The sequence below is a fragment of the Nicotiana tomentosiformis genome, chromosome 10 (genome assembly GCF_000390325.3).
Source record: "Nicotiana tomentosiformis chromosome 10, ASM39032v3, whole genome shotgun sequence".
In the NCBI taxonomy this organism is placed as follows: Eukaryota; Viridiplantae; Streptophyta; class Magnoliopsida; order Solanales; family Solanaceae; genus Nicotiana; species Nicotiana tomentosiformis.
The window spans coordinates 19,105,922-19,124,388 of record NC_090821.1 but is presented as its reverse complement, the minus strand read 5'-3'; the positions used below and the strand labels follow the sequence as shown (position 1 = coordinate 19,124,388).

The window sequence follows — 18,467 nt, the reverse complement described above, 5'->3', positions numbered from 1 at the left end:
GGTGAAGTACAAGCATTAGAGGCCGGATAGTTTGCTTCAGAGACTTGAAATTCCCGAAATGGAAATGGGAGCGTGTTACCATGGATTTTGTGGTTGGGCTCCCACAGACTTTGAAGAAATTTGATACAGTTTGGGTGATTGTGGACCGGTTGATTAAGTCTGTACATTTCATTCTGGTTGTGACTACCTCTTCAGAGTGGCTGGCTGAGATCTATATCTGCGAGATTGTTCGTCTTCATGGTGTGCCGGTGTCCATTATTTCTAATCGGCGCACACAGTTCACATCGCAGTTATGGAGAGTGGTGCAGTGAGAGTTGGGCACACGAGTTGAGTTGAGTATAACATTCCACCCCTAGACAGACGGACAGTCCGAGTGCACCATTCAGATCTTGGAGGATATGCTACGCGCATGTGTTATGGATTTCGGGGGTTCTTGGGATCAGTTTCTGCCCTACAACAACAACTAACGATCAAGTATTCAGATAGCTCCTTATGAGGCCTTATATGGGAGGCGGTGTTGATCTCCAATCGATTGGTTTGATCCGGGGGAGGCTAGGTTATTGGGTACTAATTTGGTTTGTGATGCTTTGGTGAAAGCCAAGTTGATTCAGGATCGGCTTCGTATAGCACAATCTAGACATAAGAGTTACGCTGATCGAAAGATTTGTGATGTTGTATATATGGTGGAAGAGAATGTATTGCTTAGAGTTTCGCCCATGAAGGGTGTGATGGGGTTCGGGAAGAAGGGCAAGTTGAGCCCTCGGTATATTGGCTCTTTTGAGGTGCTTGAGAGGATTGGGGAACTGGCTTACAAGCTTGCATTGCCACCTAGTCTATCGGGTGTTCACCCAATGTCTCATGATTCTATGCTCCAAAATTACCATGGTGATCCGTCTCATGTTTTGGATTTTAGCACGGTTCAGTTAGATGAGGATTTTACTTATGATGTGGAGCTGGTGGCAATTTTGTATCGGCATGTTCGAAAGTTGAGATCAAAGAATATAACTTTAGTGAAAGTTCAGTGGAGATACCAGCCAGTCGAGGAGGATATTTGGGAGACCAAACGGGAGATGTGGAGCAAGTATCCACACCTATTTGAGACTCCAGTTATGACTCTAGACCTGTTCGAGGACAAACGTTTCTTTAAGAGAGGGAGAATATAATGATCCGGCCAGTCATTTTGTGTATTGTAGCCCTGTTACCCTATTTATCGCTTCTTCTATGTTTATTTGTGGTTATGTGACTTGACGGAATGGTTGGATTAGTTTTGAGGAAGTTTCGAAGTGAATTGGGGCACTTAGTCCCGAGGTTGGAAGCTTAAGTTGAAAGAGATGATCAGAGTTTGAATTTTGTAACGACCTAGTTGGTTGTTTTGAGCATTTGCATTATATTTAGCTGTTTGAATTCTTGAGTAGCTTCATATGATGTACTACGACTTGTGTGAATCATCGGTTTTGGTTTTCAAGTGATACATGGTTGATTCGGAAGAATGATGCTTAACTAGGAAGATTTAAGTTGGAAGAGTTGATCAAGTTTGACTTTTTTGTATTTGACCTTGAAAAGGTATTTTGATGGTTCCGTTAGCTCCGGATGGTGATTTTGGACTTGGGCATATGCCCGAGTTTGCATTTGGATGTTTCTAGAAAGTTTCGGCACTATTTGGCGAAAGATGGAAATTTGAAAGTTTGGAATATTCATAAGTTTGACCGGAATTTGACTATGATGATATCGGGTTTGGATTGTGGTTCCAGAAATTGGAATAGCTTTGCTATGTCATTTGGGACTTGTGTGCAAAATTTGAAGTCATTCCGAATTGATTTGATATGGTTCGGCATGAGTTTTTGAAGTTGAAAGTTCAAAAGTTCATTTAAGTTTGATTTGAGGTGCGATACATGCTTTTGATGTTTTATGTGTGATTTGAGGCCTTGAATAGGGCAGCATTATGTTTTGTGACTTGTTAGTATACTTGGACGGGGTCCCGAGGGGCTCGGGTGTGTTTCGAATTGATTTGGACCATTTCAGATTAGATTGGCATTGTTGAGATTTTTGGCTACCTGGTGTGACCGCACCTGCGGAATATTGGGAGCAGGTGTGGGGCTGAAAATGCGGTCATGTGGGCATAGAAGCGAAGTAAGGCTGGGAGCAGGATTTTCGTAGAAGCGGGAAGTGCACCGCATCTGCGGTAGCGCATAAGCAGAAGTTGTGATCGCAGAAGCGAGAAAGTGCGCAGAAGCGTGGTTTGGTGTCGCACCTGTATTTGAGCAGAAGCGGGGCTTGTTACACAGGTGCGGAAGGTCGTAATTTTAGTGGTTTTCGTAGAAGTGGACTAATTGTCGCAGAAACGACGCCGCAGAAGCGGCCTATTGTTTCGCAAATACGAAAAATGCTGGGCAGAAGCTATATATCAAGGGTTTGGTCATTTTATTCATATTTAGAGCTATGGAGCTCGGATTTGGCGATTTTGGAGTCGCTTTTCACCATATGGATTGGGGTAAGTGTTTTCTCTTCGGTTTTGATTATATTTCATGAATCTATTTTTGATTTAGGAATCTGGATTATGAATTTTTAAGAAAAATTGGGGGGGGGTTTGTCTAAACTTTCCTAAAGAGAATTTTTAAGTTTTGAACATCGATTCAGAGTTGGATTTAAGTGAAATTAGCATGGTTGGACTCGTATTCGAATAGGTTGTTGGATTTTATGAGTTTTGTCGGGTTCCGAGGTGCGGGCATGTGTTTGACTTTTTGGTTGACTTTGAGTAATTGATTAAAGATTCGACCTTTATCGTTTGAGTTTGTTTCTTATGGAGTTATTTGATGTTTTTGAGTTGTTTTTGGCTAATTTCAAATCGTTTGGAGGTTGATATGCGTGGGATGGCATTTCTAGAGTATCAGTTGTCTTGCTCGGTAATTGTTTTGGCTTACTTGAGGTAAGTAACATCTCTAAACTTGGATTTGAGGGTAAATATCCCTGAGAACTATGATATTTGAGATGGGCTGGGGTGACGCACGTGCTAGGTGATGGGCGCAGGTGCATGCACCGAGGTATTCATGATCATGTAGTTCTTAGGCTATTATATGCCTTGTTTTGATATCATGTTTTCTCCATTTATGTGACTATGTAGGATATTATTCATGCTAGAAATCATGCCTAGGCTATCTGCTCAATTGTTGGGGACATGATAGGGCTATTTTCGCCATGTTGAGCTATTTGCCTTAGCCGTAGTAACACTGAACAGTCATGATAGTTACATCTGCATGTTATAACTCTGTCACTGTGCACTTTTGATATGCTGTCTCACATGATATTGGTGTCCTTGTACGTGACACAAGTTTGTACTGTAGTTGAGACATATTGTTATAGTACGTGTTATATAATTGTATCATATTTTTGTGAGATGTTTGCATAGTGAGACTTGACCAGATTGATGACTGATGTGGGCCATAGAGCCGTATTTATATTGATAATTGCATCGGGTTGCACGCTGCAATGGTTATATTGATATTGAGGTAACGTGTATGCTAGGCCCTATATTGGGCTAAGTTGTACTGATTTGAGGCTACGCGGGCACCAGGCCCCACCATTATGCTAAGTTATTATGATTAGTGCTTGGGTAGGATCCGCCCCTCCGGAGTCTGACATGCCAGCGTGGGCACAGGCATAGTATTTCATATACGTGCTTAGATGATGGGCAGTTATGCCATGCACCCGTACAGTGCTAAGTGTGAGTACTTGATGGATCTTTGTGATATTGTTAGGGCATTTGAGTGTGCTAAGATTGTGTGTACTTGATGAGTGCATTATAAAACTGAGTTCTTGACATGTAGGCATAGAGATGTACCTTCCTCATGCTAGCCAGTGACATGACATTTGATTACTTGATATGTAGGCATAGGGATGTACCTTCCTCATGCTAGACAATGACACGATATATGATTACTTGACATATATACTTAACATGTAGGCATAGCCATAGAGATGCATTTTCCTCATGTTAACTGGTAAATGAAGAGTCTTATCTGATGTTGTAAATTGGGAAAAACACAGTTCTTTGATAAACGCATGTTTAACTAATTTCAGTGGTAAGATTTAGACTTAGACTGTTGTACTTGAAAAATATGTCTACTTTCTCGTATCTGTGAATGAGCTGACCATGGCCTATCCCGACTTATATACCTTTACCGTCTTCATTACACTGTTATGAACTGTTATTGGCTATTGGTGTTGGACACTGACCTTTTTTCGAGCTCATCACCGATTTCAACCTAAGGTTAGATTTGTTACTTATTGAGTACATGGGGTCGGTTGTACTCATACTACATTTCTGCACCTTGCATGCAGATTTTGGAGCTGATGTTGCTGTGAATGGCGGGAGCTGGCATTGAAGATGTACCTACGTTCCGGTTATAGCTGCCTCTTGTTCTTGGTAGTTTAGATATATAAATTTGCTTATGTATATCTCGAACAAATGATGTATTTATTCGTACCAGCTTGTAAATTCTACGTCTTAGAAGCCCATGACTTGTACTACCAGCCCTTGGGTTATTGTAAAAGAATTCAGTTACTTCATTATTTATTTCTAGTTAATCTCATTTGGATTATGTTTATGGATAATTGGCTTACCTAGATGGTTGAGTTAGATGCCATCACGACTAGTTGAATTTGGGTTACGACAACTTTTGTGTAGACGACTCTAGAATGGAGTTTTGATGGTTCCGATAGATTTATATGGTGATTTTGGACTTAAGAGTATGTCTGGATATTAATTTGGAGGTCCATAGGGCATTTTGGCTTGAATTGACGAAAGTTAGAAAGTTGAAGATTTGGGAGGTTGAGAAGTTTGACCGAGAGTTGACTTTGTTAATACCGGCCTCAAATTTTGGTTTTGGAAATTGGAATAGGTCTGTTGTGTCATTTATGGCTTGTGTGCAAAATTTGAGTTCAATCAGAGTTGGTTTTATATGATCCGATATTAGTTTTAGAAGTTGGAAGTTTATTAGTTTCGTTAGGCATGAATTGGGGTTCGATTCGTGATTTTGATGTTATTTAATGTGATTTGAGGTTTCGACTAAGTTCGTAATATATATTAGGACTTGTTGGTATGTTTGGATGGGGTCCCAGAGGCCTCAAGGATGATTCAGATTGAAATCGGATTGGGAACTGGACTTATGGAAATGCTGTTGGAAGCGGCCAGGTACGCGCAGATACGAGAAATGGGAAGGAAGCCTGGGAGCGCAGGTGCGGAGGTGAATCCGCAGAAGCAGATACGCTTCTGACAAGAAGTTCCGAAGAAGTAGATTTTGACTTGAGGGACTGGGGACCGCATATGCAGAAGGATTCCGTCGGTACGGACGTGCAGAAGCGCGAGATGGACTGCTGGAGTGGACTAGCAGAAGCGGGATTTGGGTGCGATCACTGTGTCCGCAGATGCGGAATCGTTGGCAGAAGAATAAAATCGAAGGGTTTAGTTATTTTTCTCATTCGCGATCTGGCGCAATATCAATGTTGTATTGAAATTGTTTGACGAAGGCCTGAGATATGTCGTTCCGTACATGCCAGTGGAAGATGTCTTGGTCAATGAACTATTCGGAGGCTACCACCACAAGACTCTCCCCAAAATAAGCTATCAACAACTCTTCCTTTCCACCCGCACCCCTCAACTGGTTGCAGTACCTCTTCAAGTGGGCGATAGGGTCGTCGTGTCCATCATACTTCTCAAATCTTGTGATCTTGAACCCTGGTGGAAAATGGATGTGAGAGAACATGCATAGATCACTGAATGAGACACTTTTATGACCACCTAGTCCTTGTATGTTCTTTATGTTCTGCTCAAGACTTTTCATTTTCTTGGCTATCTCATCTGGATCTCCCGTCTTGGTAGCCTTTTCATTTTCTACAGGTGACTCATAGTGTGGAGTCTGATTGTGTTTAGCCGACACCTTGAAAGCCATTTCTGAAGAGTAATATTAGCCTCATAAGCATGAGATGGTGGCTCGATGTTTGGCCTCTTCACAGGATTTGGTGGCGGGATTGTATGCACTGGCGCGCCAGACACGACGAGAGGGGTGTTCCTAACCGGTGCTGCTAGAGGTCGCATATTATAGGTACCAAAGGCAGAAGGAAAGCTGTAGTTTGACACATACCCTGGTGGTAGAATGTGATCACTCGTTATGGGGAGCGGTGGTTGAGTAGCCAGGGGTACGGTGGAAGTTCCCTCTGAGGGACCCTGAGGCGGAGGCTGGCCGGAGACCCAAGCTTGATACACATGAGACAATTGCTGTTTCAATCTTCTTACTTCCTTTTATTCTTTCTCAACTGACTGGCCCTAGGGGTCGTCACTAACCAACTCGATTTCATCATTGTTAGCTATCGATACCTTTCCTTTAGATCTGGTGAAGTAATGATGTGTTGCCAGTTTCACCACAAACCAACCACCTTAAGCTTACTGGATAAGAGACAACAAACGTGTTAGGGTTAAGCATTTTACATATATGAATCACACGTAATATGACATGCTACTAATAATATCACCACTTCTCACATACTTTTGGAAGGCTTCATGTTTCATTCCGTCTTATAAGGTTGCTGCTTATTGACACTCTTATTTTTTCCTCTTTTTTTCGCTTTTCTTTTCACTCACCTCATTTTGATCCCTCATTTTAGAGTCGTTGAAGAATATTTTGATCGAACCTTTTGGGGGTTGCCTACATATCATGTCGCCGCATGAATCAGATTATTGCGTAGTTCAGGGACATGGCCATTTTTTTTTTAATTTACAAAAACAAAGTTTTTTTAAAATTTACAAAAAAACAACATCTTTTTGGTTCATTTCGAATTTTTCTAAAACAAAATCTTTTTCACTGATTTTCAAATATTTTTTTCTTTTTTTTTTCTTTTTGATACAAGACTCAAAAGCAAAAATTACATAAAGATACAACTTAAAAAGACAAACATTTAAATAAGACCGGACTCGACTCAAACATACTTTTAAAAATAAAAGGCAAAATACCAAAAGACTCTTACAGACTCGATGACAACAAAGGAATAATCAAAGTGGACTGCCAACTAAAAGAAGACTCTGATCTCTGCAGGAGAATCCACCAACATCATTGTAGTATAACTGCTCTCGAGTCAAACCCCGACAAGTCACACACCCTCGGGTGGTATAAGTAGCCACTTCATAGATCCTCCTTCAAACATGCTCCTGGCTCTGACTTAAGAACTGGATCTGTCGCTCATGGTTATTGGCTATGTCCGACATATTCGCCTCGCATTGTAATGCTAGATTCAGCTGGTTCTAGACCCTTGCTAGCTCATTCTATAGCTAGTTCTTATGTGATTCTGCAGCCCGAGCCCTTAGATCATGGATGATAAGGTTGTAATGCATTTCTTCGTGCTTTGGAATGGCGGCGTGTTGCTGAGCATCACCACCTATTCTCGCTTGCTAAAGCTGTGCTTGAAGTGCTTGAACCTCATGTGTTAATATGATTTTCTCCTCTTGAAACTCAGTGTACTGCAAATCCCGATTCACGTTGATGATACTTATATCGCTACGTAGAGCCCGGATGATGGATTCATAGTCTCTTGTTATTTCCTCCTTGACCTGCCCCACTTTTGTTCTGATTTCAGTCTCCCATTCTATCGTGCTCTTCAGAATGGTTTCCGATTTGACTTTAAAAGTATCTTGGTCGTAGAACCACTCAAGATATGTAATGTTCAGCTCTCCTTGATCCTGATCTTCCATCAGCATGCGACGTTCAAGTAGCCATTTTTCATCCCAGACTTGCTAAGCGTAAGCCTCTCGAATAGGATCCTCCGATGTTACCTCCCACATGAAGCTCTGCATGTGCTCCACTGTGGGCACTACCTGTTTTCGACCTAATTGGCGTAGGGCTCTTATAGGCACATACGACTGAAAACCCTGAAGACCCATCAAAATAAAAAACGAATGGTGGTAAGATCTATATATGACCTCTTTTGGTGAGAACCAGTGGTATTTCCATATGATTTCAGAAGGGGTTAACTTATGAAGATGCTCTCTCCATGCTTCAACGTCGTTGGGGAAACTACTATCTTCGGTCATATCTTTAAACCTATCTTCAAGCTCATTGTTGCACCAATGGACGCTAAAATTTACCCGTACGGGATGAAGGAGAAGGTGCTCTAAAAACCATATCTGGAGTATAATGTTACAACCCTCAAAGAAATCTTTTCCTTCCTAACATTTGGCGAGGGCACGATAAATATCTAACAATACCATTGAAATTATAATGATATCCTTTCCACGCAATAAAGCGGTGACTATGCCAGATAATCGAATATCAATATTTTTGTCATGCCTCGGGAAAACCATCGTCCCTAGAAATGCCACTAGGAATGCTCTCCACCCATGACTTTGCCAAGCTTCGTATCCAGTTCTATTATCAAGCTCTTTCCCATGCTTTGAAAATCCACTTGGACACCCATACCTGTCGTACAAGAAATCCAATTGAACGTGCCCTCGTTCCACACTTGCTATTTTATTTTGGCTGATTGTCATCTGCTCAAGGAACTTACTGCCAGTGACATCCCTTGGGGCCAAAGGTCTCTTCTTCCGAAGCTTATCGCCTAACTTTGTGTATCCAGCTAACTCCTCCAAAGTAGGAGTCATTTCGAAACCATTAAAACGGAATACATTGTTATTAGGATCCTAGAAATGCACCAACGCCTCGATTAAGTCCCTCTTTGGGTTGATCTCCATAATATTCACAAAGCGACCCAGATGGTCCTTTATCTTTTCCTGCTCACAAACGCCAATATTTTTCCACCATTGACTCAACAATCGAGGTATTTTATGCACAAGACAAATCTGTGTGGGCTCATCATCTTTTGGCTTTTTATCAGGTCTTCTACTTACTAAATCCATATCGTACGTGGATAAATAAAAATATGAGGTCAAGTCTTAATCTAAACTTGAAGAAATGACACCAAACAGACTTTTGGATAAGACAATGAACGAACTTCACATGGGAAGAATTCCTCGTATTGAAGGATCAGCCAACTAAGACCCAACTGATCAGACATGACTGATATGTCAGATTTGGACGAAAAAGGACCAGACTCTAGAAAGGCTAACCACGTATCTCACCGAGGAAACAAGACATGATAAAAATGGTCGGACAAGGGAAAAAGGTGACAAAAGGGACAAGATGGTTATTCTTATGAAAATGGCACTTCAGTACTTCGAAGGAAAGTACTAAGGCTGTTTCGGTAAAAATATCCGGACACATGGATAAGCGGGTAAAAACAGACAAAAATTTATTTTTTACGAAAACAGCCATTTGGTACGTCAAGAAAGTTTTAAGGTTGACTCGGCAAAAATGGCCGGAAATAAGGGCAACACGACAAAAATTGAAAATAAATAAACAAAATGACTACTTTGCAAAAATAGCCCCTCGACGCTTCCAAGGAAGGTTTAAAGGCTGTCCCGGCAAAAACGACCCAAAAATAAGGACCAAATGGTAAAAGACTAAAAGGTGTTAAAAATGAGCAAATTAGCCATTTTTTTACAAAAATAGCCCTCGACACTTTCGAGGAAGGTTTTAAGGCTATTTTGGAAAAACGATTCAACATAGGGGCAAAATGGTAGAATATTAGCTATTTTTACGAAAATAGCCCTTCAGCGCTTCTGCAGAGAGGTTTGAGGCTGTTTCGACAAAAACGACCGAAAATGGGGACAAAATGGTAAAAAAAAAAGTTCAAAACAAATAAAGTAGCCATTTTTAAGAAAACAGCCCTTCGACGCTTCTAAGGAAAGTTTTAAGGCTATCTCGGCAAAAACAACCCAAAATGATAAAAATGACAAAAATAGTTAAATTAGCTATTTTTACGAAAACAACCCTACGACACTTCCGAAGAAGGATTTAAGGTTGTCCCGGCAAAAAGGCCAAACATAAGGGCAAATAGTAAAAGCTACCCCAGTGGGGGCTGAACCCGATAAAGGTTGCCTACGTATCCCACTAGATTTGTGAGAATCAGACCCGCGTAGTTTGAACATAAAATTTCCAATGGAACTCACTATATTTTCTCTTTTTATTTTCTTTTTATGAAAAATTAATCATGGACACCAAACGCACCAGACCACTTCGGTTTTTTTTTTAAATTTTAAAAAGAACGGACATTTGTACAGAAATCGGGAGCATGTTTTTTCTTTTTATTTATTTCTCTCTGCTCATTCAACTAATCTACCCTAAAGCCGGTCAACATGCAAGCCCCAAATAATGTAACAGGTAGCACATAACATGAACATAATGGTCTCAACAATGTACTTGTCCTAAAACAGAACCCGGCCCCTGTGCCGAGCCCTACTAAGTCAAATGCACGTGATGCAAATAAAGTGAACCTACTAGGGATATCCGGCATGAGGTTTGTTCTTCTAGATTTAAATCCTGGTGGAGAAGGTATCTAGACTGGCTTACTCGAGCGCACAACTGGAGCCGAGGAGGGTCAGCGTACCGGTAGCATTATTTTTCGGTTTAACTAGTGGTGCTCCCCGCCTAAAACATGTGTGACTAAAATCCTTCACCGGGTGGCAAGTACCTCGGCTATCTAAAAGGAAGCGGGATATGTCAAGCAAATGCCCACTTTTAATTTCAAGAAGACTCAGAGGGGGTGCGCGAGAAGACAGTTTATATATACAATTCAACAATGTCAAAGCGGTAAAAAGCACACAAGTAGCACATTAGGCCCAAATAAATCACAGTATATACAACTTTAATAAAGCCAAATAAAGTCAATGTACAAGCTCGAATTCTGGTTGTTCCCAACAGAGTCGCCAGAGCTGTCACACCCCTTTTTTACCCCGCAAAAGAAATTATATGTTATGGATTAAAGAGTTTTTCCAATTAAAGTGATGATTTTTGGTAGGGATTATTTTATTTACAGAGTCGCCACTTGGAATTTAGTTTTGGCGTTCCAAGTCACCTTATTGAATCCCTAATCAAAAGAAAAATTTGACTCTTTTATTATTTGGTCTGGGAAAATAAAGTTCGGATAATGAATTCTGTTGACCGGGGAGAAGGTGTAAGGCATTCCCGAGTCCCGTGGTTCTAGCACGGTCGCTTTTATTGACTAAAAATAGCTTGAATTAATTTTGGACAAACTGTGTTTTATTGATTTTCAAGTTTTATCTATCTACTTTTATTTTTTGATTACTAAAAATATTAAAGAATATTTTGAATAATAAGATGTCATAACCATAGTACGGATGGGAATGCATATGGTCACTCAAGCGAATGCGTGATCGACACAAAATTTATTAATTTTGTTGTAAGAACGCTTAAGTTATTATTTATCGACTATCGTTAAAAAGGAAAAAAGAACAAAGAAAAAGGAAGAACAAAGAAGCGCCGCCGCCAGATCTGTATCTGATGGTCTGAAAGAGAGATAACAACAGCCGTCAGATAAACTAATACGAGGAAAACTATCGGTTAAGAAATGCTAATAGCGCGGCGGGATAAAATTGCAAAACACAATCTCGGAAGTTGTCTCTCTTTCCATATTTGGTTCTTTGTATATAATTTAGCAATCTCATTTCTTCTCTCTCTCTCTCTCTCTTCGCGGCGAAGAGCGAAAGCCAAACGAGGGTTTTCTTCAAGGGTTTGGTGTGATTGATTGGGCCACCTGCTCTATTTGGATATCCAGGTTTCAATATTGGGTTCTTCTAGAAGCTTCTTCAATTTTCTATCTCAGCTTCATACTAACTCTTAGGGCTTTCTATTGGATTTTGAAGCTCCAATTTTGTGTTTTTTTTTTTCCAATATCAATTAGAGTTTATGTGAATCTATTTACTCATTATTTATAACCCAAATGCGTTAAATTCGTAATAGGGAATAAATGAGAGTCTCCCTATTGGGTTACAGGGGAGAGATGTTTCTATGATGAATTTACTGTTACATGGAAAATCTTAATATTAACTGTTGGACGAAGGAGAAAATTGGTGCTGTTCGGTGAAATTGAATTGCCCATTTGCTACTGAGAACCATAACGAATTAGTTTATTCCGGCATTGTGGAAATTGTGAAAGTCGTCTCGAGGTAATGCTATTGATGTCTTTGGATCCAAGATGGCGTATCTATACCCATTAGTAGGCGAAAGCCTATCACTTCAAAACAATTAATCAGGACCGTGCCATCTTTGCTTCATTTCTAACTATTGAGACGGATTAAATTTGGTTGGCATGTGCAGACTTTAGGAGTTTATTTATCACATGGTACTTACTGTTCCCGTACATTTCACTGGACAGGGGGAATTGAACAAGTGTTTTAATAAGGGTTCGGGTGAAATGATGGGAAAGTCACGTAAAGTTTCAAGAGGTTATGTGTCTGGGTTTGTGCCGGATTATTGTCATGCTGTTGGAACAATGGCAGAATCCGAGGGTTTTGGTAGCTCAGGACGAGTTGAAACTGAAATGACAGCTTCAGATGATTCTTGTGCACCGAAGAAGAGATGCATTAATTTGAGTGCTGATGATTACGATCAATTTAGTGTACCTACTCAAGTTTTGTCGTTGTCCAAGATGTCATGCTCCGAGAGAAAAGATTTGAAAATAAGGTTGAGGACTGAACTTGAACATGTTAGAATACTGCAGAAGAAAATTGCTTCTTTTAGCTCAAATTTTGGGGTTCTTTCACCTGTTAGTGATATACATAGTTGCAGTGATGGGTGGAGGAGGCCAGGCGCGGAGATATCTCAGAGTTTTATGAAAGAAGCAAAAGTACCTCGCGGAAAGAAAAAGACTGCTCAAGGAAGAAATGGACCTCGAACAAAAGGATTAGGGGCTCGGCGGCCTGAGCCAGTGAAACAGGCCGTCTCAAACACTAGTATAGTGATGTTTATGAAACAATGCGAGACGCTGCTAAACCGGATGATGTCACACCAATATGGTTGGGTTTTCAATGCGCCAGTTGATGTGGTAAAATTAAAAATCCCAGACTATTTCACTGTTATTAAGCATCCAATGGATTTGGGGACTGTACAATCAAAGTTGATGTCAGGGGAATATTTAACTCCTTTGGAATTTTCTGCAGATGTGAGGCTCACCTTTAAGAATGCGATGACATACAATTCACCAGGAAACGACGTTCATATTATGGCTCAAACACTTAGCAAATTTTTCGAGGTTAGATGGAAACAGATAGAGAAGAAATTTCCTGTAGCAGAAGAAGAACCTTTACCTTCAAAGTCGAGTGTTATTTTAGAAACTGAAAGTGAAGCTCCTTTAGTAGTACCACCTTATAAGAAGAAGAAAATTGCTCCATTTGAAAACAAGGGTAGATCAGAACCGGTAAAGCAAGTCATGAGCGATTTTGAGAAGCATAAACTCAGTATGGAGCTGGAGGCATTACTGGCTGAATTACCTGAAAAGATAATTGATTTCCTAAAAGAGAGCAGCCTTCATGGAAGTCAAGTTAGTGAAGATGAGATCGAGATTGATATTGATGCTCTCACTAATGATACACTGTACAAGTTACGGCAGCTCTTGGATGAGTATCTACTGGATAAACAGAAAAGTCAGGCAAAAGCTGAACCTTGTGAGATGGAGGTGAATATGATAATGTGATTGCATAATATCTTACTTCATTCTTTATATTACTTTACAAGATGCCTTTATGTGCATATTAAAGTTATCATATTATTTTTTGTATGCTGCCGCTTCAGAATGAGTCTGGTTTTAGCAATTCATCCATGCAGCCATGCAAAGGTGATTTCTCATTAGTACATGCTTGAAGATTTAAAAGAAGTAGAGCTGTCAAGCTGATATATGGTGATTAATAGAGTTTCTGATTCTCTCTGTCTTCTATGTATTTTTAAATTTTATTTATAGACAATGATCCAGCAGATGAGGAAGTCGATATTGGAGGAAATGATCCACCTGTCTCAAGTTTCACACCCGTGGAGATTGAAAAGGACCTTGTTCGTAGAGCCAATAAATGCAGCAGCTCAAGTAGTTCTAGAAGTGATTTAGGCTCTTCATCTAGTGGTTTGTGCTATTAAGAAATTCTTGCATAACTTGTGGCTTTATTTATGTTGGTTACAAATTTTATCTTGTTAGACACAAAGACTCTGCCTTTTCTTTTTCATCCTTGACCCTGTTTTTTTTTGTTTATTGCATTTTCTTGTGGGAACTCTTTGCATGTGTGATATACTTGATGAAAATCAATTTTCTCGCTCTTCAAATAGAACTTCACAGTGTTGGGTGGATTGGTGTTTGGTTCGTTCTGAGAGGGTTGCTGTATTTTTACAAGGTGGTGGGTCATTTTGTAACTCGTTCTGCCTGTGATGATAATCTTCCTTCTCCAGTATTTCCTATAGGCTTGACGATGGATTCTACTGTATAACCACTTTATCCCTTGAGTTGCCTGCTGTTTCCCATTTGTGTAAATGTAAAAGTATTGGCCAATTTCCTATATCTAACTACGTTTTTAATGGCAGTGCGAAAGAATCCTGTTGGTGTCACCAAAATAAAAAGGAAATGAAAAGAGAGGAAAAGAACAATAGAGAAAAGAGAACTTTTGTGGCTCCCTTCTATCAAATCTGCCAGTACCTCTCACGAATTGACACATGACCCCCCTCCTCTCTCTCTCTCTCTCTCTCTCTCTCTCTCTCTCTCTCTCTCTCTCTCTCTCTCTCTCTCACACACACACACACACACACACACACACACATTTGCTTATATTAGGGTTTAAGGAATAATTTTAGGTTTATATTTGCTCTTGAAATTAGAGCTTTTGACATGTAAGTCAGGGACTTTTAACTTGAGGTTCGAGTGTGCTAATTTTCATGGTGATGAACCTACTTCGGAAGGAAAAAATGATACTGGGAACTTATTGCTTTGAGTTTTGACATCTTTTTGTTTGTCATGTAATTTCAGTGAGCTGTGGAAAATAGACTGGTGTTCTTTTTGGTTTGGCAATGAGAAAATTTCTGATGTGATATGTTTCTTTTTATGAATTTTGTGATTACTTTTCTCCTGGTACCTCATGATCTCTTTAAAATTGTGTTGTTTGATAAGTTCTTTAAAATTATGTGAATGAAGGTTTCTTCTCCCAACATCAATAGATTTACATCCAAAAAAAAATTATGTGAATGAAGGTTTTAAAAAAGCTTCTGGTTCCTTTCACATCTGAGTACTTGTCCTTTGTCCCCACCTTATTTGGATTGCTTACTTGTTGAACAAGAATAAGTTGGCGCTCTAATCGCTATCCTAGATAAAAATGAAAAAGTTTGATTAGTATATGCAAATAAATCACAAGTTAATGCTTACATTTAAGCACTGTTCACAAATTAGAATTCGCTTTAAAAGGATGGTCTTCCAGATCCGTTCCCATCTTCTATGTCATATTGTCCATCTGCTTTGTTTTTCTCTTCAATCCTTTGACTTTGGTAGCACAACCTTCAATTGTCCCATTTGTCCTTTTGTTAGGAGCAACATTGTTGAGATCTTATAGCTTGGCCAAAGATAAACGTGTGTATTATAGCCTCTCGCTTCTAAATCTGATCATGATTTCTTTCTGAGCTGCTCTGCTGCATCTGTATGGCTTGAAATATTGTGGCAAGACTCAGATGGTATTGCTTCTTCCCACTATGGCCTCCACCATTTAATATTGAAAAAAATTCAGGTGTTTGAAGCTTCTTCATGTGGATCCGAATATTGATACTTCCCTAGTAGAAATTCCTCAATAAGCAGCAGTGGCTTTAACTAGCAGGAGGGTGATTGCAAGATCTTGCGAGTCTATATATACATTACAATTGCTTATCATTAATGATGAACAAGGCTTAGTGTATTTTAGTAGCTCTCGCTTCTGTCCTTTCGCCCAATTGAATATTACATCGATAGCTTCCTGCACTACATAGAAATTGCTATTTTTCCTTTTTTGCTTACTGTTCTCTATTTTGAGGTACATAGGACTAATAAATTAGATATGTTCTTTTTGTTTATCATTAAATTCAACACTTCTTTTGTACATCGGATACTTACTCCACATATTGAGTAAGGTGTCCTATGTATTCCTGGTTAATGGAGAGAACAAGTTTTGAAGGTATAAGATGCCTTAGCCTTCCACATTCGAACACTTGTATGAAATCGGAAGGTGCAAGAGTTCTTATTCCTCTGGAGTTAATATGCTTTACTCAATTAGGACTTCATTGCCTGTTAAACAGTCTGTGATTAAGTGAACTGTGTGCAGTGAACTTGAGGCAGTATTTTTTCTACTTCTCACTCAGATTGTTGGATGCTTATCTTCTTAGATACAGACTCCGGGAGCTCTTCTAGTGGTGAATCTGATGGTGCTAAAGGTTCAATTCCCTTAACCAACCCAAAGGTGTGACAGATGGGATTTGTTGCCTTATTTTATGTGTTCTTTTGCGGCTCATTATCATGTCTGACTTATTTTCTCCCTTGCTAATTGATTCTGTTCCTCAGCAGGTGACAGCGAGTTCTGGGTTGAGCTTAGAACAGAAAGAGCTCGATCAACGAGAGTCTAGAGGTTGTCAATCTGTAGAATCCATAAGATTTGTTTTCCTGTTGTTTCTTGTAGCTGCACATTTTGGTTCTCTCTGGGAAGTGGGAGATTTTACCAAAATTTTTTGCTCAATACGAGTGTGACATTGTGTTTGCATTCATGTTCGACAGATTCCTTGGATGGCTTTACAGAGCGGAATTCACAACCAAAGTCTATTTTAGGTGAACCCAATGATCATCATGAGGGTAAGCAATGGTAATTGGCGAAGAAAATATGTGCTAATTAGTTATGCGGCATCATCTCACACCGTGTGCTGTAATCTTTTAGGGGAGAGTGCTCCACCGGAGAGGCAAGTCTCCCCTGAGAAACTTTACCGTGCAGCGTTGTTGAGGAGTCGTTTTGCAGATACCATATTAAAAGCTCAAGAGAAAACCCTTGAGAAGGTAGGGCTAACAATTGTTGGTGTCACCCTTGTTGGAATTTTATCTGTATGGAACTTTGTTTGGCACTGACATTTCTTCTTACCATATTTTAGGGTGAAGTGTGGGACCCTGAAAAGCTGAAGCTTGGGAAAGAGGAGCTTGAAAGGCGAAGGCGAGAAGGTCTGATTATTTTTAGTTTGTACGGATTTCACAATAACATTTGCAGGAACTTCCTGTTTATTTCTGTCTACTTATGCAGAGAAAGCCCGCTTACAAGCAGAAGCTAAGGCCGCAGGTGAGGCTCGAAGAGAAGCTGAAGCAGAAGCTGCTGCAGAAGCCAAAAAGAAACGAGAACTTGAAAGAGAAGCTGCTCGTCAGGCTCTGCTGAAGGTAATGACATATCCTAGCTGGGGTCAGATTAGGTTTGATCATCTCCTACTTGTGCAACTTGTAATTGTATTTTTTCCAATAGATGGAAAAGACAGTTGAAATCAATGAGAACAGTCAGTTTATGGAAGATCTGGAATTGTTTAGAGCTGCTCCAGATGAACAATTAGAGAGGTTCACTGAAGAGACAAGCCCTGGTCACTCTCAAAATGGTCTTGGTAGTTTCAAATTCAAGGCAAGCAGTAACCCATTGGAGCAGCTTGGATTGTATATGAAGGGAGATGGTGAGGATGAAGAAGAAAATGAATCACATAGTATTCCAGATTTATCAAATTGTCCTGAGGACATATCAAAAGATCCGGAGGAAGGAGAGATTGATTGAGATTTTAAAAACATGAGCTGATCAAGAAGTTATAACGGGTGATTTCATTCTGAATCCTCGAATGCTTTGACAGGCAATGCTTCGCCTGTTCCTCATGATGTTGAGTTGAAGTTTTGATGCTTTTCCATTCGATGTTACTGCAGAAGACGTCATTTGCCAAAAAAGTCCATACTTTTCTGTTCTAGTTGTTTCTCTTACTTGTGTAAAAATAGGAATCAAGATAAGTTAGTCACAGTCCAGCCAAAGTATCTGGGAATGCAGATGCTGGGTTGGAAACAGTTTTGGTGGGTTTGACAAATCTAGATTTAGGTTGCTGCTTAATTTAATTTAGTACAAAGGAAATTGTCTGGTAGAAGCTTAAGCTTTAATCATCCTGACCTCTCCCATGGCACTTGTCAAGCTCCTTTAACTTAATTTGTTTCTTTTTTCCTTTTTTCCACTTTACGACTGTGATTTTGTGTATTGAGTAAACAAATGGGTAAAAATTGCTACAAGTTCGAAAAGTTTTCATTCGTACTTACCTACCTTATGCTCTGCCAAGCTGAAGCCATAATTGTGCAGAAACTAAGGAGCTGGATTCTCCATTCATTATAAGGGATAACCGTGTAACTCTAGAGGCTTCAGTTTGTAACTTACCAACCTTAAGATTTTGATATATTGCTTGAATATTTCTTTTATGGTGTAACGGAAATATATTGTACCTATCAACCTAATGGACAAGATTGTTTTCTTACATTTTCCTTTCACAAAGTTTAGTACTCCCTCCGTTTTAAAAAGA

At 39.8% G+C, this 18,467-nt stretch overlaps 1 protein-coding gene across 7 annotated transcripts; it reads left to right on the top strand.

Moving 5' to 3' along the window:
* Window positions 1-11,340: 11,340 nt before the first annotated feature.
* LOC104103281 (transcription factor GTE10-like) lies at window positions 11,341-18,128 on the top strand. 7 transcript variants are annotated; one of them, XM_070187494.1, is made up of 11 exons: window positions 11,342-11,679; window positions 11,865-13,578; window positions 13,689-13,737; window positions 13,861-14,016; window positions 16,284-16,357; window positions 16,459-16,522; window positions 16,669-16,743; window positions 16,826-16,941; window positions 17,034-17,100; window positions 17,180-17,310; window positions 17,393-18,128. In XM_070187494.1, exons 2-11 carry the CDS (start codon window positions 12,244-12,246, stop codon window positions 17,687-17,689), a joined length of 2,364 nt encoding a protein of 787 aa, XP_070043595.1. In that variant the 5' UTR covers window positions 11,342-11,679; window positions 11,865-12,243; the 3' UTR covers window positions 17,690-18,128. The 7 variants fall into 7 exon arrangements, with proteins under 7 accessions (XP_009609473.1, XP_070043599.1, XP_070043597.1 ...); XM_009611178.4 differs by having other exon boundaries at window positions 11,341-13,578; window positions 13,695-13,737; window positions 13,876-14,016; XM_070187498.1 differs by having other exon boundaries at window positions 11,341-13,578; window positions 13,876-14,016.
* Window positions 18,129-18,467: the final 339 nt, after the last annotated feature.

Coding starts and splice junctions, on each gene's coding strand:
- LOC104103281 (XM_070187494.1), top strand. CDS start 12,244: ATGGTACTTACTGTTCCCGTACATTTCACTGGACAGGGGGAATTGAAC. Junction 17,101..17,179: donor TGAAAGGCGAAGGCGAGAAG/GTCTGATTATTT, acceptor CTACTTATGCAG/AGAAAGCCCGCTTACAAGCA. Junction 17,311..17,392: donor CTCGTCAGGCTCTGCTGAAG/GTAATGACATAT, acceptor TTTTTCCAATAG/ATGGAAAAGACAGTTGAAAT.